Below are 22,898 nucleotides of genomic sequence, written 5' to 3'. Positions count from 1 at the left end.
TTCCGCACCCCTTTCCTGGGTCCTCAGTACCTGACGCGCTTCTTTTCATCAGACGGAAAGGACCGGACCGTTGTCGATGTCGCCCTTTCTCCACATTCCGCCTTCTCAGCGAAGGGGCCGGTCGCACGGCGTAAAATTCGCCATGTCGCCCTGAACCGTGCCGTGGCCCTCGGGCGCCCACAGTGCTGTGCGCCCACCCTGCCCAGCTCCGAAACACCCCGTCTCCCTGGAACACTGCGCCCCGAAGCAGTGCCTCCCACCCCGCGCCCCGCCATGGCCGCCGACCGGAACGCGCTTGCTGTCTCTGGCCCTGCCCGGCTGGACGGTGCGGGCGGACGGCCCGGCCGCGTGGCCTCTGCGCGTGGCCTCTCCCGCTCTGCGTGACGCTTCCCAGAGTCACCCGCGCTGTAGTTTCTTCTGACGGCCAGGAAAGTCCCGTCGTGCGCATGCGCCTCCATTCCGCTCCCCGCCGCCCCCCCGCACGGGCCTCGGGGCGTTCCTGCCTCTGGGCGCTTGTCAGCGGAGCGGCTCCGGGCCCGCGTGGGCCGATGTTCGCTGGCGCGTGCTTTCGAATCTCCGAGGATACTACCTCGCGAGTACATTATTCCTGAAGGAGCCCCCGTGTGCGGACTGACGGGGGCCCCCGTGTGCGGACTGATGGGGGGCCCCCGTGTGCTGACTGACGGGGCCCCCGTGTGCTGACAGGGGCTCCTGTGATGGGCGCCCACAGGCGCCCACGGCCTTGCCGCCACCTTCTCGGCACTCCGTGGTCCCGGCTGGGCCTAGGCCTCCCGTTTTGGCAACACGGTGCCTATGTGACCAGGTTGGTTCCTTCCTTCACCCCACAAACGAACGTGCCCTGGGACACAGCGAGACGGGCCAGACGAGAGGTGCCTCTCGGGTCCGTGCCCGGTTGGCATGCCGCTGTCGGGAGTGGTGAGGCCGAGGCGTGCTGGCTGTGAGCGGGCGCTGGGCCGGGGGCCAGTGGGCTGATAAGGCCCGAGGCGTTGCCCGCCAGGTTTCCGTGGAGACCCCCGCTGCCCGGAGCTGCCTCATCCCCAGCCCCCAGTCTGACGCTCACCAGGGAGGCGGTGGGCTCCAGCTGGTTGTCTGCCTCCCCGTCACCTGAACCGTGAAGCAGGCTGTTGGGGAGGCCTCGTCCTGTCCCCCCTTTCTCACTGTGGGAGCCTCGGGCTGCAGCAGCCCCGCCTCTGCCCCGGGGCGGGGGGGGGGGCTCCTTGGAGCAGAGTGGGCCGTCCCTCTCCAGGGCACCGTGTTCTCATAGTCGGGCTAGCCCCAGGGACATGGAGCAAGGATATTTTTTTTAAAGAATCAATTTGTCATCTCAGTAGCAACAACGAACAAAGATGGATTGTTTTTCTGTAACAACAGAATGCACTTCATCGGGCCTTTAAAACCAATTTCTCTAGCTGTAAAAAATGTCCCTGCAGGATTCGTCAGAGCCGCTGGGGACAGAGTTTTCCCGTCTGTCTGACAGCTCGCGGTGTCCTTTGTCCTTGATGCGGGGTCCCCAGAGAGAGGAGATCAGCGGGCATTAAAGTGGGACGTGCCGCCCGCCCGCCTGCCTCGGGGTGCGTGTCTGTCGGGGCCACGTCTCCCGCCGTCCGCCTCGCCCTGCGTCCTCCGTCCGGCGGCCAAACCGCATCGCAGTCCCCTTGCTCTGGCATCGATGACGCTGGAGCCGGCTTCGCGCTGTGAGATGCGCCAGGCGAAGCTGGCCTTGGGCTTCTCTCGTGGCCACTGGATCGTCTTCTGTCAGGAGGCACGGCTGCACTCGAACTTGCCCTCTGAGTGGGGCGTCTGCTCTGGCCCCCGCTGGGTGGGGGGCCCCGGGAGCCCGCCCTGCAGGCTGGTCACTAACTCAGCCCAGGCTGGGACACTTCCCAAAGGCCCTGGGCATGGGGTGGTCCTCTGGGGGTCACTGGCAATCGGAGCCAAGCAGATGAGTGTTGCAGCCCAGGGGACAGAGTGTGTGGTGAGCCTCCCACGGAGCCTGCTGCAGGACCCGGTCGTCGGCAGGGCAGGGTGATGTCAAACAGTCCGGATCCTCCCGGGAGGAGCCCGCAGAGTCTGTGAGGCCCGCAAGAGGCCATCACGATAGTCCAGGGAGACGTGCCACATTGAGAGTGAGGGCGGAGAGGCTGGGAGGGACTCGGGGGCGGAGCATGTGACCTAGGTGGCTGGCGGTATGCACAATGTCAGCGGACGTGAAGATGTCAACAGGAGTGGCACCCGTGGGCGTGTCACCTGGCGGTGGACAGGTCGGGCCCCACGCGTGTGGCGGTGCTCGTGGTGACCCGAGGGGCAGGCGCCGTTGGCGCCCTCCTGCTGCGGATGAGGAGACTGAGGCCCAGAGAGGTCACTAACGTGGCCGTGGCCACTCGCGGGGAAATGGCAGGGCGGGATTCGAACCCAGACCTCCGGACATGGGGGTTCGGGGGGTCTGTGTCTGCGCCGGAGCTGGGGGTGAGCAGTGACGCCTCGGGAGAAGCCGGGAGACAGGGCAGGGGGCGTCCCCGCCGGAGAGCCGCGCGCGGGAGCGGCCGCCCACGGCCGTCTTGGGGTGCAGCTCTGGGTCGCAGGTCGACGAGGAGGAAAGGCGCGTTGCTGGGCTGTGTGTGTGCCCGGCGGGGACGCGGCCTCGCTTGTCAGGGAGAAGACATCACACGGAAAACATGACCTTCCCGGTGATTCGTCCCAACAGCAAATCACGACTAATTTGGATTTAAATGTGCGGTGCGCCCCGACTCGGGAAGGGCTTCGGGGTTTGGGTGCTGAATGAGTCATGCATATTCATAGCTGCGCCTTTGTCTTGCCCGTTGGGGCCCTCGCCATTTGCTAACTTCAGAGAGGAAAGGACCCGTGGAAACACTGTGAAGGGGACCATGGCCCTGTCTGTCCTCCGAACCGCCCAGGGCTGCGTGAAGAGAAATCCCCCAGGACAGGAAGAGCCCTGGCCGGAGTCCCGAGAGGGCTGCTCCTCCCGGGAGGCAGGCCGGGCCCGCGGGGACGTGGGGGCACTTCCCTGTGCTTTGCCACTTTAGATCCGCACGAACCCCGTGGACGGGGGAGGTGGGTGACTGTCCCATTCCTGAGATGTGGAAACTGACCAGGTCACACCACTGACGGGAAACAGAGCCAGGCCCCCGGTCGCCTCGTCCCACGCTCCTTCACTGGGGCCTGCTGGTCACCCCCAGGTTCACGGCGATCCCCCACTCCCACTGGGGCCGGCCACAGGCACGGCGGCCGCCTCACGCCCGGGCTCTGTGGCCACGGCGAGTGTCCATGGAAGAGAGGCGCGTGGAATTTACTCGGGCCGTCAGTCTGTCTCCCTGCCTGCCGGGGCGGTGGCCCAGGCGACCCGCGCCCCACACCCTTCCCCGTCCGATGGTCTCTGAGCCGGGCGCCGACCGGAGCAGGAGCCGCCGCTGTGGGCAGCGAGCCCAGCTCCCACCGGTGTACAGAGCCCAGCCGCGGAGGGCGGCGTGCCCGACCCCGGCGTCCGGACCGGCTTCGCGGGAGCCGTCGCCTCTGTGACCTGACGTGGCAGAAGGACACCCCCAGACGCTCCCGGTGGCCCAGGGCCACCCGAGGGTCCTGGACAGCGATGACCCCTTCTGGGCTGCAGCCAGAGGGGGCCATGGCATGGAGACAGCGGCCCCGCTGGCTGTGAAGACGAGGGGGGCCAGGGGCCCCTGGGAGCCGGAGTGGGCAGCCCCACACGGGTTCTCCCCAGGGGCCTCTAGCTGCCCGTGCGGCGCCTCCGACCTCCGGAGCCGTAAGACCACAAGTTTGTCTAGTTTAAGCTGCTTGGTTCGTGGCGGGGTCGGCTCTGTCGCCTGGTCATGTGGAAAATGCCTCCCCCGCAGCATGCTGGAGGATGGTGTCGGCGGGGCCCTGTTCACTGGCCCTGCGCGGCTGGGCAACGAGTCATGTCCCCACGCCCTGGCGCACCGCAGCTCGGGGCCCGGCACACAGACGAAGCCACGGCTGGGCCAGCCCCCCCACCCGGCCCCCCAGGGCTTTCTGCAGCAGCTCCCGCCACACCCCCAGCGCCTCGGTGCAGGTGAATCCCGGAGGCTCTGTGTTGGGAGTGCCCGCGGCCCGGCGCCTGGACGGGTCTCCTCCCGTCCCCCGCCGTCCCCCTCTGGGACAGCGACTCCTTCCCCATGCCCGTGTGTCAGCCCCCAGGGGCCGTTCCAGGCTCCTCAAAGGGTTACGTGGGGGCCATTTCCACCCACAGAATGCCCCAGCAGGCCACGGGCGAGGGAAAAAGCCCTTTAGATGGGCAAAGCCACCGGGAAGCGAGGCGGCTTTCATGCCGGAGGCTTTTAAGCACCGCGGGCCGCCTCGGGCTTCTCCCCTTTGTAGTTTGCAAGGACCGGCTTCGGGGGCGGACCTCTGCACAAAGCCCCTTTCATCCCTCCCGGGCTCTGCTGTCGACAGCGCGGGCCCCGTCCGTTAATTCGGGGGCTCCACCGACGTCCACTTTTATCTCAGCATTGCCGTCCTCATTATTATTTTTTAAAGAGCATCGTGCGGCAGCCGCCCTGGAATGCACGGGCACGTCGGCGGCCGGCCGGTCAGTTCCGTGAGCGTCCGACCTGGGCTCCGCATTTCACCCTCCACCCCCCCCCCCCCCCCCCCCCCCCCCCCCCCGCGCCCGCTGGGCGTCCTCGCCCGTGGTGGGCGAAGCCCGTGGAGCGCCGGGGCAGCTCCCACCCACGTCCAGTCGCCTTTCCTTGCGGCTGGCGGGTGGCCTCACGCCTCTGCCCCTCCGGCAGGCGCGGCCATGGGGCAGAGAGAGTGGCGAGGGTCGCTGCCACCCTGGGGCCGCGAAAAGGCCACCTGCCAGTCCTCGACATTCGTCCTCATCGCAACAGCGGGGAAGACCAGGGTCCACAGGGCGGCGCCCCTCTGGCCTGGGCCCCTGCATGGCCGTGTGGGGCAGAGCCTTCGCCTGCCCATGGCAGGCAGGCAGCGTGAGCGAGACGTAAGCCACCATGTCAGCTTGCAGCAGGACCGAGCCTGTCTGTCCTAAAATGTAATTCCCATTGTCTAACCTTGCGAGGATGTGTCGACTGACTGACTGACTGAATGAATGAATGAATGACATAAACCATGAAACAGAATGTCTGGCTCCTGCTGGGTGAATGGATGCTAGTAATTTCCCCCACTGGAAAGTAAACGCCGATCAGGGCTGCTCTGGGTATGTACCACTTCGTAACAGAGCACCCCAAAACTTGCTGGCCTAAACCCCAACCTATCATCTCCACAGTTCTAGGGGCTGCGTCAGGTCAGCTGAGGGGCCGTCACTTGGGTCTCCCACACGCCCGCAGCTGGATGTTGGCTGGGCTGCTGTCGTCCGAAGGCTCCGCGAGGCTGGACGTCTAGGTCGGTCACTCAGTGGATGCCCGCCGTTGGCTGAGGGCCCTGCTGGAACCCCCGCACACTCCGCGAGGCCTCTGCCTGTGACTCGGGTGTCGTGGAGGCCGGGGCCTCGGAGGGAGCATTTCTGAGCAGCCTCGAGGCCCCGATGGAAGTGCAAGGCTCCTTACGGCCGAGCCTCTGACATCCTGGACATCATGTCTGCCGTGGCCGAGGAGCCCGCAAGGCCAGCCCAGAATCAGGGGGAGGAAGCAGCCTCCGCCACTCCGCGGGGGAGCAGCTGCAGAAGAGCGGCTGGGACGGGAGCGTTCGCTGCAGCCGTTGCTGGAAAGCGCCCCGGCCACGGGTGGCAGGAATGGCTGCTGAAGCCCGGCAGACGGACTCCTCGCGGGCGGGGCGGGGGTGGCCCTGGTGCGCAGCAGAGGCCGGGTGTGCGGGTGCCCTGCCAGGGCCCCTCCTTCCTGGTCCCCGGCCTCCCCCCCGCCACATGCCGGCTCTGCTCCAAGGGCCAGATCAGCGCCAGGCGCCGCTGCTGCCACTCAGAGCCCTGCGGACACCTGGCCAGACCTCGGCACCTGCAAGGCGGGGGTGGCCCGGGCGGACGGGAAGCGAGGGCGGGAGAGGCCAGGGACGGGCAGGACCGCGGCCCCTGGTGCTTCCGCCCCGCGATGCGCCACCGTTAGGCGGATCGTGCTGCCGCGTGGCTGGGCGCGCAGACGCCAGCGGAGCCTCTGCCCGCCCTGGCCCCGGGCGGAGACGGCGCCGCGCGGTGCCCCGCTGCCCGGCAGCAGGCGCGCCCCTGTGACGCCAGGGCTCAGGCTACGACCTGCCGCACGGGCGAGGGGGGAAGGGGCGTCGTTTTGCGGGGCAGGAAACACGTCGGAGGAGCTGGGACGGGGAGGGGGAGGGGCCGCGGGCCGCGCTCCGCCACTCCGTCAGCCGGTTCTCGGGAGGGGTCACGCCGGCGGCTGCTGGCGGCGGCCTGTGCGGGGAGAAGCCTGCCCGAAGGCACGCGGCGACCCTGGCCTCGGCGGCCTGTGCAGGGAGAAGCCTGCCCGAAGGCACGCGGCGACCCCGGCCTCCGTCCTGCGCCGTCCGCGGGGTCCGTGGTTTGGCTACCCTTTCATGAGTAGAGGACGGGACCCTGGGGTCTGGCCTTGTCACAGGTAAACAGGGGCCTCTCCGTCACGTGAGGCGGGGTTCTTGTAGTAGCTCCTTTGGGAGCAGGAAGCGGGCGACGGGGAGTTAATGTTCGATGTTTCCGGAAGCACAGGACTCAGGTGAGGGTCAGCACGTCCTGACTCGGGTCAGGCTGGGGGGTGGGTCCCAAGCAAGAGCTGAGGCGTTCTTCCCAGAGCCCCGCCCCGCCCGAACCCCCCGAGAGCGCCGTGCGTCTGCGGGCAGGGCTGGCCCGGCAGCCAGTCCAGGGACATCTCAGTGGGGGCCCCGCGTCCGAGCCGGCCGCCGCGTCGGCTCCTCCTCGTCGGTCTGGGAATCGACCGGCTCTCTGCGCTCTGCTGTGACCACGTGTCAGGCCAGTTAGAACCACACCCGGCTCCGCCCGGAGGTGCGGGAGCCGTGGGGGACGGGCAGGTGCGCCAGGGCAGCCCTCCTGCGTGCGGGGTGCGGGGAGGAGGGTGGCGGCCGGCGACGGGCGGACGGAGGCTAAGCGTCCGCTCGCTCCGGCCTTCCTGCCGCGGCCACACGCTCTCCGCCCGGCCGCCGGCAGCGTCGTCCGTGACAACTGGATGGCTTCTGCTGCTCCTCGTGACTCTCGCGCGTATCAGGAGTGAAGCGTGGAGGCCGCGGTGCGTCCGCCCAGGGGGGGTGACAGGTGCCGCGTGCTCCGCCCAGGTGCACTGTGTCCCCCGGTGACAGTGTCCCTGCCATGAGCCCGAGGCGAGGGGCCACCTCCCGGTGGGTGCTGAGCCTTTGCGAGGGCTCAGAGAAGGCCGGGGAGAAGTGGGGTGAGCGGGGACTGTTCACACTGGTGGAGGCATGCACACGCGCACACACGCACGCACACACATGTGCACACGCAAACACACACACATGCACACACACGCACAGCCCAAACCTCCGGGCGTCCCTCCGTCCTGGCTGGACGTCCGTCGTCCTCGTCAGCCACCCTCCACACCCCCAGACCCCCTCACGGGGACGCCTCATCTCTGTGAGCTGGTTAGGTCACGCCAGGGCAAAAAGTGAGCCCCATACAGTGGCCTCAGCCCTGGGCGGATGTTTTTTCTGCCTAATTATAAAAGCCGTTGCGAGAGCAATCACGAAACGGAGCAACCAGTTATTACGGGGATACGCTCTGTACTCGTAACTTAAAGAGCTCGTTTGAAAAACTGGCTGTAAAACCACTTAATTACTTGGTTTTAAAACCAGCCATGTGGAAATCATGTTCCCTGGATGTGCACTTTGGAGGTGATTTCTGGCGGAGAACTCTGGGTGGGGCGCACGGTGCCAGCCTTGCTGGGCTCTCACGCTGCCCCACGCTGTGCCCGAACCACGCCCAAGGCCACTCCGAGGAGCCCCGTGGGGCCCCCGCGGGCAGACAGCTGGGCGGCCCTCTCCACGTTAGGGCGGGAGCCTGGGGCCCAGCAGCGGGGACCTTGTGGCGCCTGCCAGGCGGCTGTAAGAGCGAGGCCAGGACAAAATTCTGAATATTTTGACTGCGAATCTTGTCTTTCCATCGTGCCTCCCTGCCGTCCGTCCATCCAGCCAGCCAGCCACCGTTTACGTGCCTTTTATCTGTATTTTCATCTATCTGATGACTGCAAAGCGCGCGCGCGCGCGTGTGTGTGTGTGTGTGTGTGTGTGTGTGTTGGGAGTGGTGTGATCAGACGGAATCCAAGGCGGCGAAATATGTTTTATGAACATCAAAAGCCTTTGGCGAACAAAATCTCACGCAGAAAGCCAGTTGATAAATCAGATCAAAGAAGGCGGCTCGGGCTGAGGCCGGCGGGGGTCTGGAGCCCCCTCCTCGCCGCCTCGGCCTTGGGCGGGCTGGGCGACCGCGGGGCGAGGTGCCGCCCTCTCCGGGAAGCGGGGGCAGCCACAGCGTGGGCTCTCGGGCAGAACCAGACAGCGAACACGGCGGCACGGCACACGCCTGCCGGAGCGGGTGCCCAGCGGGGCCGTGGCTGTCACCGCCCCCGCCGCGGTTGTCGACGGGCTTGGCGAGCTCTGCACATTGTCACAGCGGCACAGCGGCACAGTCACGGCAGTCCTGTGCGTTACTAGCAGCGGAGTCGAGAACGATGCAGGATTCTAACGACGTCTGGTCTGAGCAGGGCCCTGAAATACCCACGTTCTGCCTCAGAGTGCAGCCCCTCGCAGGGGGTCAGCTCCCAAGGGGCGGGAAGCCACGGTGTCTCCCCGCCAGCCCCCGGGGCCCCTCCTCCCAGTGCCCGCCCCCACCCAGCCCATCCCGAGGCGCGGGTACAAGGAGGAGACGAGGAGGGGCGCGGGGCGGGGAGTGGGTGTCCCGCCTCTTCTCAAAGGGCGGCCTCACGGTGCCCAGGGCCACGGGACCGGCCAACATTCACGCGCTGCATAGTGCGGCCAGAATTCAGCCCGGGTCTGCTGGGCTCCTAAGCCGTTTGTTCTGTGCCCTGTGGGACTGAGCTTGTGATAAAAGCCGTGCCTGTTGCCAGCGAGGTGGGGACCCCCTGTCGCCCGCAGGCACCCCATCACGGCGCCTCCAGAGTCAGACACGTGCCCCGCGCCAGCCCCGAGGCCCTGCATGCAGCGCGGCCTGCCTCCAGCTCCCCCTGGGCGCCGCTGTGTCTTGAGTGACAGGGGTGGGGGGCCCGTGGGCGGGGGCGTGGCCAGGCCTCCGCCCCCAGTGCTGCAGGGGAGGACCCGGGAGCCTTCGTGCAGGCCGAGTCCCTGCCGCTCCATCCAACACGGGCGTTGATGGCTCTCGCGGGGACCTAGAGCCTCGTCACGCTGGTCTCCGTGTGACCGCGACGGCCTCAGGGAGCCTCCAGAACTCGCTCCCCAAGAACTTTAACGAAAGCTTCACTCGTTCGTGGTCAGAGGCTGGGAAGACGCTGACAGAGCGGGGGGCTCGCCCCCAGTGCTGGCCTGTGTCGTTCGGCTCCCCGGCGTCCTGGGGGCGTCTGTCTGGGGCAGGCCCCCGCCAGGCCCTAGGGCCGCGCCCCGCCACCGGGGAGCAGGGCCGACTAGGCGCCCACTCTGTCCCCGGCACCGGCCGTCATCGGGCCCACGGCCGCGTGGGCGGGGAGCAGAGTGGGGCTGGCAGCCCAGCCGCCGCGGTTCATCCGGCTCTACTCGCCGCCCGTCCCGGGACCATGGCCGCGCAGCAGCAGCGACCGCCTCATCAGAAGGTGGGGGAAAGCGTGCGCGAAGCGTTCGGCACCGTGCCCGGCACACGGTAGGCGCACAGCGAAGGCCACGGAGGGGGACGTCGTCGCGGAGAGCTGCTCTCAGGCACACCGGGGTGCAGGACGCCCCCGGCTGCGAGGGCGTGGCGATGACCGGCCTTTCAGCTCTGTCCTGGTTTCCGCTGTGACCACAGGAGGTCATCAGCCCCACGCTGACGGCCACAGCCTTGCCCTGGTCGCCCGGCTCCGGGCAGAGCCAACAGAGCGAGTGCCCATGGACATGAATGCAACGTTTTGACCAGCTTGACCGGCAGTGGCGATAATGCCTCGCTTTCTAATTGCAAATATTTGCAGGGCCTTTGAAGAGCCCGGTTATTTCCAAAAGCTGTCATCTCTCCCCAGGAGGCCACCTGAGTCACTGCTGAAAAGGCGTCACATGGAGGTGCCGAGAGACATTCCCTTGCTTCTGGGGTTAAATTAGGGGGCAGATAAATGAAGGAGCTGTTCACAGGTGTAATCGCACGCAGTTAACACCATCGCCTGATGACAGTCTTCCAAAACACAGTCCCCCAGAGGACTGGCCTCCGCCTCGCCCGCCCAAGCAGCCAGGCCTCTGGCTTTGTCTGCAGAGTGTCCCCAGGGTGCCGGCGAACACGGTGACATCGTGCTCCCTGCACGGCCACAGTGGAAGCCCCGCCGGGGAACGCGGGTCCTCGGTCACAACGACGGGGGCTGGGGGGGCCCCACGTTTTCACGGATGCTGCGGGGGAGCTCACTGGCAAATCCCAGCGGGAAGACACTGGCGACCGTTATCCTCCTACGTCCCGACACAAGTCCGGCTCATCTGGTGACTGTCGCAGGACACAGAACCTCCGCGCCAGCCCCTGGCCAGAGGCAAGTGTCTGTCCCTCCGCCAGGTCTACGCGCGGTCCTGGGGACGTTTCCCGCGTCCCGGTGATGGTCGGGCCAGTGGTTATCCCGGCTCCGGCCCTGCCCTGGCCGTCGGTCTCGTGGCTGTGTTTGTGTGGGAGTGTTTTCCTCGGGGCCTTGGCCACTGGTCAGCGCAGGGTGCACAGAGGCAGGACGAGGCTCTAGGTGTCAGGCAGCTGGGCCTCGGCCGCCGCCCAGGCGCGTGGGGCCCATGTGTTTTGCGAGTTGCTTTCAGCAGCCACGTTCAGGCGTGTGTCAGGAGGTCTCTCCATCCTAGCTCTGCCCCGGCTTAGTTTGCCAAGAGGTTTTCTTAATATTGTGGAAACCGAGGTGCTCTTTAACCCATGGGAGCTGTGGGAGGGACCCAGCCGAGCACCTGGACCTGGGGAGGTAGGGGCCGAGGGTCCCGAGACCTTTGGGGGGTTGAGCCAAAAACTACGGAGGCCACAATGGCTGTAATCAGGGCAGGGCATCGGTGAGAAAGGGAACCGGGATCTGCTCTTTGTGTTTCATGAATAGTTCTAGAAGCGACCATTAATCAGGGCTTGATAAACACCACCCGAGGCATTGGGGGGCAGGGAGGGGCCTGACCCCTCAGATGCGGTTGGTGGGAGCCTGGGGGTGAAGGCCAGGAGGAGCTGCTGATATCAGGGAATCGTGAGTGTAGGAGCCTCGGGAGACTGCCACCGGGGTCCCAGGTGGTCCATGGAGGACGCTGGAGATGCCTGCACCCCCCCCACCCCCGCCCCCAGAGCCCTGCGCCTGCCTCAGAAGCCTCCTTGTCGCCGTCAGCTCTAACGTGAGGGCCGCTCGTGGGCAGGACCCACGGGAGGCCGGGCCACGTGGCGATCCGGGGGTGCGTAGCAGCCCGCGGAGGCTGGCGCGCGTGGGGCTCCCCGCTCCTCGACGCGTTACACGTTTGCCAAGAGTGAGACTTAGACGTTCTGTCGACGATGTTCAAGGGGTACCGACTGAGCACCTACTATGCGCCAGGCGACGAGACAAACGTGTCCCCGGACAGCGTGGACGCCGAGCAGACCTGCCATGCGAACGGAGCGGCGGGGTTGGGGGGGACAGGGTTTCAGTTTGGGATGATGGAAAGTTCTGGAAATGGATGGTGGTGGTGGTGGTGGTCGCACAAGGGCGTGAGCAGACGTGGTGCCCCGAACTTTATTCTCAAGAGGGTAAAAAAGGGTAAATTTCATGTTGTGTATATTTCGCGACAATAAAATGTAGTGACATAAGTGGACATTTTTAGAATGTTCATAATCGCTTTACGGCAGTGAAAGTGACCGGGGTCGGCTCGGGGTCGGCGTGGGTCGCGCGCCCTGGACGGTTCGCCGCTCCCCCTCCGCGTCCCCTTGCGTGAGTGGTCCCTGTCCGCCCGGGTGCCAAGCCCCGCACTCCTCCCGTCTGCCTGTTCCTTGCCCGATTTGCTGCCCTCTCCCCGCCCGTGGCGTGACCTCTGCCCTCGTGCGGGTGAGCAGGTGACCCCACCTGGGTAACCACACGGCCCCCTCCCCAGCCTCCTGGCTGCTGGCCTGTCCCCCCTCCCTGCATCCGTAGAGAGGGTGGCCGGGGGCACCAGGCAGAGTGGGGGACATTCTGGAGCAGAGTGTGCGGGCGCGGCAGGCCCTCGGCGACTGGGGAGCCGTCCGGGCTGGCTGGAGCCGGGGCCCGGGGCCGGCAGGCCAGCAGAGCGCCGTGAATGCCAGGCGCCGGAGCGGGCAGCGGGCCCCGGAGGCGCCGAGCAGGCATGGCCCCACCCGCCGCCTTCCCGGCCGCTGGGTTCCCCACGGCTGCTCCAAGAGCCGGTGTTTCCGGTCTCGGAAAACACAAAGAATGACAAGACCTTGCACTTCTACGAATTCCGAACGTGCCTGTCGGAGCCTCAGCGCAGAGGAGACCGCGGCCTCCAGTTCGAGGAGACCGACTTGCCCCAGGCCGCGGAACGCACAGGCGGCAGAGCCACCTCCGTCGGGCTCCTGCTGGCACCTCGCCCTCCCGGGCCGCTCCTGGGCTCTTGGCTCCCCCCACGCTCTGGGCAGGCGGCCCGAGCGTGCGCCGACTCGCCCCGCAACGCGCATTCGTCCGCAGAGCAGCGTGGGCGGGGAGCTATTTTTGCTCATCGTGACTCACCAGGCGTGCGAGGCGCTGTGCACAGACTCTAATTAGAGAGCTGGGGGCGGACGCTCTGGGTCTGTTTGTCTCCACTGTCTGTCTCTCCCGGCATCGAAGCCAAGTCTTCCGTGTCCCCGGCTGGGCACATCTGTCCGGCCGGGAATAGAGCCACCGGGCTTAAATAGAAAGGTCACCCCAGACGACACCAATCCCGGGGCCGCGCTTGGTACAGAGCAGCCTAAACACCGTCCTCCCGATGACAGGGGGCCCTGGGGGGAAGCCGAGCGCCCGCCGACCCCTCGGCCGGAGTTCCGGCAGGGGCGCGACTTCCTTCTGGAGGTCGTTTCTTTTCCTTTATAAACTCAGAGGTACGAGAGCTGGGGTTCGAGTGAGCTTTGCTGCGAGGCCGGGTCGTCGGTGCCGCATGTTGGAGGGCCACCTCGAAGGCCCGGCCCGGGAGGGCGACGTGACCGCCAGGCAGGGCGGGCCGGAGGTCGCCACGCCGCGCAGTGGCCGGAGCTACCGCAGAGCCCGTGTGCGGTGCGGGCGGGGGCGGAGGGAGGCCCCCGGGTGCCCGCACCCCGTCCGGGGTGGGGCTGGGCTGGCCGTCCCAGGTGCCCGATGCCCGGCGGGGCTCCTCCTCCGCCACGTCCACGCTGCCATCCTACATACCTCAGCTGCTCCCCGGCCAAGTGGGCAGACTCGCCCTGGAGTCAGCGAAGCTCGCGCCCAAGAAATTCGTCCATGATGTGAGCTAGGAAGGAAGGAAGGAAGGAAGGAAGGAAGGAAGGAAGGACAGACGGAAGGAAGGACCAAGCCAGGCACTCGACCTTCTTCGGGGGGGTCTCGCTCTGCCACTCCCGCCTCGGAATGCGCGTGCGCCCTGCCGGCGACACGGCGCGTCCGGGGACTTGGGCTCAGACGGGTCTGCCGACTTTTTCTCCCTAACACGTTGTCTCTGATGCCAACGCGTCCAGCCGCGTGGGCCCCCACAGACCGCCGCAGCCACCACACGCCTCCCCTGGAACAGGAAGCGGTAAAAATACACCGCTCGAAATAGTCAGTCCCCGATCTGGAGGCGCAATCTGCCAGCCTCCCGTCGGCTCGCTGCTAATTGATTTGGGGTTTTTTTTTGCTCCAAAGTCTCTTCCCTTGTCAGCGCTTCTCCCTCCCCCGACCTTTCCTGGCTGGCTCGCCCCCCCCCCCCCCGCCGAGGCCAGAAACAGGCCCCCCCCATCCCGTCCAGATAGCTGGGCCCGGCCGGAACCGCTGCCCCGGGCTCGTTCTCCTCCCTCCCCAGTGACGCCGTGGCTTTGCCCTCACGGAGGGCCGCCACGGCGAGGCGCCCTTCACTCAGCCCTCACGCTGTGTGGCACTGTCACCAACACCAAGAACTGGGAGGCGGCGCCGGCCCAGAGCCAGGCCCTGGGCTCCGGGCCGAAGCTACGGCAGCAGCGAACACATGGACCCTCCCGGCCTGGAGGGAAGGACAGACGCACGCAGAGCCCGTTAGGGAACCGGGTTGGGCCACACGCATGCGTAGGATGCCCGGGGGCGCAGGATGATGTGTAGCAGGGAGGCCTCCCTGGAGGAGGCGACCTCTGACCTTTGACACAGGCTTAGTGGGTGAGGATGTGTTTGACAAGCAGATAACCAGAGGGGCATTGTCCCCTCATAAAAGCAGGTTACACTCAAGCTGGGGGTTCCTGCGAGGCTGGGACGCCAAAAATGCACGAGGAGCGTCCAGCTCGGTTGAGGTCGCTGAGAACTCGGCACTGGGGAAATTTGGAAGAAGCTATGTTAACGTCGTCACACGCGGATTTTGCGTCGTTTTGACACTTTAAAAGCTGAGTCTGAATTGCCGATGGCGGGGTCAGAGGCCGTGTGGTCCCATGTGCGCTCCAGCCGGAGGGGGCGGGGCACACGAAGCCTGCCAGGTGTGGGCAGTCTCAGCGAGCCGAGCACACACAGCGGCCTGAGGGGGTGAGAGGCAGGGTGCGGCCGGAGGCCAGGCGGAGCCCTCTGTCAGGAGCCTTTGGTCTGCTGTCCTCTCTGCCTGAACCGCCCTCCCCCGGGACCGCCAATCAAATTCCCGACCGTTCTTCAAGGCGCCCCTGGGTGTCGCCTCCTCCGAGATGCCCTCCTTCTTGCCCTCAGGCTGGACCTGGACCTGGACGCTGTTCTGCCCCACGAAACCCTGGGCGTACCTGAATTCTTACTTGACCCTGTGGCTTCGGCAACTTTATGGAAGAATGGATGAATAAATGAGTGAACGAGCGTGGCTTTGTCGATAGGCGATTCGTTGAGCAGTAAAGTGGATGGGATCTTTTTAACGACTTCAGCAGTTCGGGTGACTAGATAACAACGCAGTACTGATTTATAACTCAGAGGATAAAATACGCATTCACGGGTCCGTGACATAAATAAACGATTGACTGAGTAAATAAACGGGGAGAAGAGACAAATCTCGGAGGAAGGGTTCCCGGCAATGTGTGTAGCTACCCCGCCCCCAAGGCGGGGAGCCGGCCCCCTGCTCGGATGTGGCCGTGCCGTGCACGATGCCGGTGACGTCGCTCCTGAGGGACAGGGCGGAAGGGGGAAGAGAGGGCCCGCGAGGTGGCGTCGCCGGTGACGGGCCCCGTGGGCTGCACGTGCCCGGGGGTGCCGCGATGCCGACGGCACTCACCCCCCACGCCCCTCCTCCCGAAACCCCGCGACCCCCATGACCACGAGGAGGAATCGGACAGGCCGAAACGGAGGTGCCTTCTACAAAAGGCCTGGCCAGGGGCCCTCGAGACCGTCAGGGTCACGGACCAAGGAGTCTGAGAAGCCGGCACAGCCCAGACGGGCCCGGGAGCCGCGGTGGCTGAAGGCACCCGGTGTCCCAGCCGGGCCCCGGGCCGGAAGACGGTGGTGGGAAGACCGGCGACATCGGGGCACGGCGCGGAGCCCGCGGCGGTTCCGCGGTTGTGACAGGTGTGTCGCGTCGGCAGGGGGCGGCGCTGGCGGGGACGGGGACCCCGGTACGTGCGAACTTCCAAAATAGAAGCTTGCTCGACAAGTGAATTCCTTCTAATCCCACCGCGTAAAGCCAGCTGCTCTTAACACACCCCCCGTTTCCTGACGTTCTCCCTTTTTTTTTAATCGAGGTGAAGTTGACATACGGCGTCACGTTGGCTTCAGGCTCACGGCAAAACGCTTCGATATGCGCGTACGGCAAAACGATCCCCACAATAATCCTAGCTAATATCCGTCATCTCACGTGGTTACAGAATTTTCTTTCTTGCGACGGGAGTTTTTAAGGTCTCAGCAGCTTCCAAACCCGCGGCGCGGCATCGTTCACCGAAGTCCCCGTGTGGACATGACAGCCCAGGACGGCCGTGTTCTATCGCCGGGCGTTTGTGCCCTCGGACCCCTTCGCCCGTTCCCCCCTCGCCCCCCACCTCTGGCGGCCACCGGAGCGTCCTCCGCATCTATGTTCGGCTTCCTTTTCTTCTCCTTTTTTTAGATTCCACATATAAATGAGATCGTGCCTTTTTTTTTTCTATCTGAATTATTTCAATTAACAAAATGCCAAGTCCACCCACGTCACAAATACAAGATTTCATTCCTTGTCTATGGCAGGGTAACGTCTTTTCATTCTTATTTCCATGCATTTTCCACTGACAGATTATACTAACTTCTATACACTTACCACTGACAAAATGGTAATATACTTCCTTATACTCTGTCAGCGTAAAGTGCAGAAATCCCGCTTGCTCGCAGGTGTTTGCTGCTTTTTTCATGAACATAAATGCTCCCTCGTCATTAAACATTCTCTGTAGCCATCGTTATGTGATTGCCGTTTCCCCCGACCATTTCTTACCCCCGCTGCCCCCCGTTTTCTATGTACTAACCCACCTCAAGGAACATCTCCAAGCATATCTTTGTCGCCGTTCAGGGTCAAAGTCACCGAGGAAGCCGGCTCCGTGCAGGCCACGCCGTCTCCTTCACGCCTCGGTTTGCTGGGGGAGAGGGTCTTACGGGAGGGGGCCCGGCCGTCGTACCCGGGAGCTCGTGAGGGCTCTGCGCAGAGCGAGGGAACAGGGCCACCACGTGCCCGTCGAGGCGGGAGCTTCGTGCAGCTCGGCGACTGTGCTCAAGGACGTGTCCTCTAGAGGGAGGTTGGGTTTAGGAAGGCCACCACAGGGCGTCCACGCGGGAGGGGCCTCACCGCCCCGTGCCCTCCCCGGGAAAGCTCTGCTCACCGCGGCCGGGTGGTCCCCGCCCCGCCCCCCATGCCAGGCCCCGCCGCTGCGCCCCGTCCTGCATGGACGCGCCCCGGAGGGCTGGCCACGAGCGGCTCAGGCATCATGCTCAGATCCATGCTGCCCGGCGCGGACGTCGGCGCCTGCCTCCGGTCTCCACGCCTCGGTTTCCCCAGCGCGGGCCAGGTGGTGAGCGAGCCCGAGGCCGCGCAGACGGGGAGCCTGAGCTGCGGCCCGGGGCCCGGGCGTGCGCCCTCACCGCGGGCTTCGCATTGCAGATCATGCTGGTGAGCTCCTCGCTCGGCGACCGCGACCAGAGCCTGTTTGTCAGCACGGACGAGGGCGCCACCTTCCAGAAGCAGCTGGCCCCCTTCTCCGTGGACACGCTGATCTTCCACCCCCAGGAGGAGGACAAGGCCCTGGCCTACACCAAGGAGAGCAAGGTGAGAAGCTGCCAGGGCGCTGGACCCCACCTCGCCTTCTCCCCGAGCCCCACCTGGCCGTGGTCTGGGCTTCGGCAGGCGGGGCACCCACGGGGGGGGCAGCCGAGCGGGCGCAGGCGAGGGAGCGCTCGGTGCTAACAGGCATGTGCGGTGTGGCCTAGACACAGCAGGTAATTACTGGACTGTTCCGCCCTGCCTCCCCCTGCCTGCCGGCCACAAAGGCCCTCCACTTCCAGAACGTTCCAGACTCCCGCCCAGGCCGGCTCGCCGGGCCTTCCCCTCAGCCCGGACTGGGCCTCCGCCTTCACTAGGAAGAGCGAGTCACCCTTCAGGACCCCACATCGGCGTCCGTCCGCCGGGGGCTCCGTCTGCCAGGCCCCAAGGGCAGCTTCGCAGGGTGGCCCAGGAGACCCCAGTGATGGGGGCTCTTTTCTGGCCAGCGCGGGGTAGGACAGCAGGGTCCCCAGGGCCAAGGGGGCAGAGTGCCACGGGGCGGGGCGGGCCCCGGAGGGGCGGCTGCCCGCCTGGCAGGGATCCCCACAGCCACTGCGTGACTCCACCGCAAACTTAATAGCTTACGATGCTAGTAAGAAATGCACCTGTCACGGTTTTAAAGACCGGAAGTCCAAAATCAGCTTAACTGGCCCCAAAGCAAGGCCACACTCCCCCTGGAGGCTCTGGGAGAACTCCACGCGCAGCTTCCAGTGTTGTGCATTCTGCAGCTTGTGAAGGAATCTTTGAAGGCGGCTTCGCATTGTCCCGGGGGCGGGTGCGGGGGTGGGGGGCGGAAGAGAGGTCGGGAGAGCTCCCCCCATCCCCTGCCCCCCTCGACCCCCCTGGACCACCCAGAAACTTTCCCAGCCAAAGGTCCTCACTGAATCAGGTCTGCGAAGTCCTTTGCCCTGCAAGGTCCCACCCATGGAGGTCGGGCTGCCTTTCAGGGACTTCACTTACCCTCGCCCAGCGGCAGGCCCCACCGTGGCAGGAAAAGGGCCCAGATGGAGGCCCGGCCTGGACCACAGTTGGGCAGTCGGAGGCAGGAGAAACCCCACCCAGCCTCTCTCTCCTGCGCCCTCACTCTCCTCCCCTGCCTCCCTGGGCCAACCCAACCAGAGACCAGAGGAAAGGAGCCTGTGGAGAGTCTACACAGCCAGCCTGCAGGGCAGAGGAGTCTGGAAAAGGGCAGAGTGTGGGTCTGGAGGTGGGGGGAAGCTGTGGGGCCTTCCTCTGCCACCTGGTGGGCCCCTCTGCTCCACGCTCCCCCAGACCCCAGCACCTGTCTCCCCAGGACTGAGCGCGATGTATAGTTAGTTATACATTCCCTGCACCTGGCACACTTGGGATAAGCGCCTCCATGGCAGGCGCTATGCCTGGTTTTTTTCACCATTTTATCTCAAATTTCTGACCAAAAATATTTGTTGGTTGGTTGGATGGATGGATGGGTGGTGGATGGATGGGTGGATGGATGGATGGGTGGTGGGTAGCTGCATGGTAGGGGTTGTTTGAGTGGATGGATAGTGGAAATGAATGATTGGCAGTTAATGAATGAATGGATAAATGAATGATGAATTTCTACCAATAGTGATCGCCCAGGCTAAGGACCTCCAAACGGGCCCCTGGGTGTCCTGATCCGTGGCTCTGCCCTGGACCTGGGCTCCTCGCCAAGGTCTGGTCTTTGGTGCCTGACACCCCCGCATGTCCCTGGCCTCGCGGGCTGTCCCTCCGTTCCTGGCATCTTCCGTGAGGACAGTGTGTGCTTCTGAGTGTTAATAGCTACTTAGCCTTCCATGCAATTAGCCTCAAGCACAATCATGGAGACTTATTTTCCTACAGAAATTGACTACACTGCAATTGCTCTTCAATTTAAGGTGCCCTGAAAAATTAATGAAGCCAGAATCTTGGTTCTTTTCAGCGACTATAAGGAACGAAAAAGGAGAGAGAAAAGGCTTAGTTATGGTTGTAAAAGAAATGAGGAATTTGAGAAAATTAATAACAGTGCCAGTAGGACCGTAGTGTTTGGATTTTTTCAGGGCTGTCTGGTTTTCTAGGCTCCCTGACTCTCGGGAAGGAGGGCCGCGCGGCAGGGCAGACGGCCCCGGGTCCCGGCAGACCCGATGTGTCCGGCAGGCACCTGCCGCTCTGAGGCTGAGCGGCACGCAGCCCCGGCCTCGGTGGCGCACATGAGGCACCGTTGTGTCCCGCTCTTGGGCCTGGGGGCTGGCCGCCTTCCGCCGGGTTCTTCTGGGATTGACGCGATGTGGCTCCTGGCCGCCGGTCGGGTTCAGGTTTCCACACGTCTCTCATTCTGGAACCAGCGGTTACTTGGGGAGACGCTGTCCTCATCCTCGATGGCAGAGGCCCGGGGAGGGGGGGCGGAGGCAAGCGCACGAGCAGCCTCAGCATGTCCGCTGTGGCAGGAGCACGTCACATCCCCTCACGCCCTTGGCCAGAGCAAGTGACGTGCCAAACCCAGAGTCAGCAGGGCCGGGCTGAGTGTTCCACGCACCGGGACCGGCAGAGTTATACAAAAGCAGATGCCCCGTCTCCCTCCCTCCCCTTTCCTCCCGAAACGCCTGCCCCTTCCTCTAGCAGACTCTCGGACTGCCCCGTCCCCTGCGTTGAGTCGTCTCCACTGTGCCATTATTTGGGGCCACAAACGCAGTGGTCTCTCTTTTGAGACTCAGCAAACCCCATAAGGCTCCTGGGATCAAAAGGAATGAGACCTAGGCGGTCCGTTCCCACGTCCACCTGCTGGGGACCCTGGTACGAAACTGACCAGCCTGTTTCCCTGTGCTCTGACCTCAGACCTGCCCCCGGGCAGGGCCCTGGACGCTTACCCCTACAACATCAATAGACCACCCTTGTATTTTGCTCTGGTCCCCAACAAGAGCCTCCTCTGCTTCCAGCACTGTGAGAAATCGACCTGAGCCTGGGACCGCCTTCCAGAAACCCAGCAGGGATAAAAGACAGCTCTGGCGGTCATTCGGGGAAGCCTTCCTAGAGGAGGAGGTCTGAACGGGGGTGGAGAGAATGGGTCAGGGCGTGTGTTTACTTTTTAATGCAGTATCAGAAGAACACAGGTCATTGCACAAGAAAAGGAAGAGAAATGAATGCCCACGGCCTCCGGCCTAAGCCAAACTGTGTTTGCACCTTGCCTGGCTGAAGGAAGGGAGGCCCTGCCCGGCAGTGGGGTGGGGCGGGGGGCTGGAGCTCCCGAGAGAAGGGGTGGGCGGAGGCGTGAATGGGAGCAGGAGGAGGAGCTGTGGGCTTCACGCCCTGATCTTGCTCCCTCTGACCTCAGACTTCACACCCAGGAGGAGGTTGGGCTTCTCTTCGATAGCAGAGCGACCCGGTGAGCAGTGAGCCTCCCGCATGTTCTTTTCTGCCCTGGCCAGTTGTGTCTAATGGGGCCGAGGGCAGGAACACGTCACCACTCCGGACGTTTTAGGCAGGAAGGATTTAGCCTGGGGGGTTGGTGTTCTCTACAGTGCTGGGCGACCTGTGTCAGAGAGGGGCCTTCAGGCCGGATTTCTAAGGGTCTGCCCAGAAGCCTGTGGAGCTGCCCCACCCGGGGACCCTCCACCTCTGCCTCAGGAAGGTGGGAAACCAGGACCCCCACTCCCTTACTAGGGTCAAGAACATAGCTGATGTTGAGACCCAGGCCACCGCCGTGGCCCACGCTGCCTGGCAATGTTTGCAAACCAGGAATTGGACACCAGAGTGCAGAGTCCAGCTGCCCCCTTCACCACCGCCATCCTTCCACGGCCCCGAGCCGGAGCATAGATGCTGGACCATGTCCCCGTGACCTTGCCGGCCAGCAAGAATGGCCCGAGGTGGCCAGAAGGTGCCTCCATGTCACTGCCTTCTGGCTCACACGAGTGCATCCGCCTGACCCAGAACCCTAGCTGCAAGGGACTCCGAACAAGGCTGGATCTTGGCTTTGCGTCCTCTGCGGTACAGGGAGTCGCCAGAGAGTGAAGGAGGGAGGGGGGCCGAGTCCCAGCCGCACGCCCACCCTGCGCGAACGCCGTGGCTGAGTTGCAGCGCCTCCGGCAATCGCATCCGACCCCCGGCACACGCTCCTGTGGACCAGCCTCCCCTGGCCTCGCCCTCCTCCTCACCCATGATCCCCCCCACCCACCGCCCTGGCCCTGAGCGCACTGCCAGAGGGCGTCTGGGTTCCGGAACACGGCCCCACTCCCCCACGGCTGAGCCCCGGGCGTCAGTCAGCACAGGGCATCGTGGGGTGGCTCTTAGCTGCGGTAACCGGGACACCCTGGTGTGTTCGTTCTTGTCCGTTTGCTGGCGTTTGTCTTTTGTTAAGCAGAAATGTCGTGTTTCTGCAGCAGTTGTTGGCGCCTTATAAAATCATCTCCTGTGGGAGCAAATAGAGGGGCTTCATGAGGGGCTGGAGCAGGCGTCACAGAGCAGGTGCTCAGTGACCGTGGTGGTGACAATGCCGTCCACGACCATGGAGGTGCCCTTACCCACCTCCTGGAAGCGGAGGCTGCAGACTCGTGTTTGATTCACTGGTTGCCTGAGGTTGTGGGCGGTGCGCTCCTGAGTTGCAGGTGGGTAAACTGAGGTCTGAGGTAGAACCAGCCCTGGCCTGGTCACTCAGATGGCCCAGAGAGAGGACTAGAGGGACCGGTCATCCTTCCTCAGCCTTCGGCATGTTCTGCTCAGGTCTACAAGATGAGAATTGCTGCCGTAGCCAATGCTGTGTGACCCTGAGCGACTTGCTAAACCTCTCCGAGCGTCCAGCCGGAAAGGGGAAAAATGGCCTGTCTCATGGGTGTGTGTGTGGGTCATGGAATAAAGCAGCTTCCGTGAGCCCTCAGCTCGGGGCCTGGAGCCCTGGACGGCCACAGCTGCCGCCCGGCTCCCCCACTGAGGCCCTAACGGACATTCGGTACAGATGGCTGTGCAGTCCTCAGACGTTTGCTGAGCATCCACTAGGTACGAGCCAGGCACGGACCCACCTGCCCCACGAGACAGATGAGTTCCGGGCCGTCCCAAAGCCTAAAGGCTCCTTTCGCGTAGTGAGGGTGATCCTTTCTGATCGTGTAGCCAGATCAGGTGTCGGCAGACGACGGGCTGCCACCTGTTTCCGGGAGCGGTTTCATTGGCCCACGGCCACGCCCTCTCGTGACTTCCTGCCTCTGGCTGCTCCCCTGCTTTGAAGGCGGGGTGACGAGCTCCTGCAGACCACGTCGCCCGAGGGCCGAAAGCCGTGGCTGTCCGGTGCTCTACAGCAAGGTTCAGCAGCCCCGTCCTGGAGTCATGCTTGCTCACGCATCAGCACGCCCAACGGCCGTGGGCCCCGGCTCGGTGACGGGTGGGAAGGCAGGCCAAGCGCCCACGCGCAGCGGAAATCCAAGTGGGAGGCCGCCCTG

At 64.6% G+C, this 22,898-nt stretch overlaps 1 protein-coding gene across 2 annotated transcripts in view; it reads left to right on the top strand.

Annotated features, from left to right (window-relative positions):
* SORCS2 (sortilin related VPS10 domain containing receptor 2) overlaps positions 1–22,898 on the top strand; it is a 219,332-nt gene that overhangs the window by 151,054 nt on the left and 45,380 nt on the right. For both annotated transcript variants that reach the window (XM_016127118.2, XM_036227467.1), the window contains exon 4: positions 17,338–17,502. In XM_016127118.2, the coding sequence (XP_015982604.2) occupies positions 17,338–17,502 (165 nt within the window). The remainder of the gene's footprint in view (positions 1–17,337; positions 17,503–22,898) is intronic.

Source organism: Rousettus aegyptiacus, unplaced genomic scaffold (assembly GCF_014176215.1).
Source record: "Rousettus aegyptiacus isolate mRouAeg1 unplaced genomic scaffold, mRouAeg1.p scaffold_m13_p_10, whole genome shotgun sequence".
NCBI classification, from domain to species: domain Eukaryota; kingdom Metazoa; phylum Chordata; class Mammalia; order Chiroptera; family Pteropodidae; genus Rousettus; species Rousettus aegyptiacus.
Note: the sequence above shows the minus strand (reverse complement) of the source record. Positions and strands in the feature narration are given on the sequence as shown.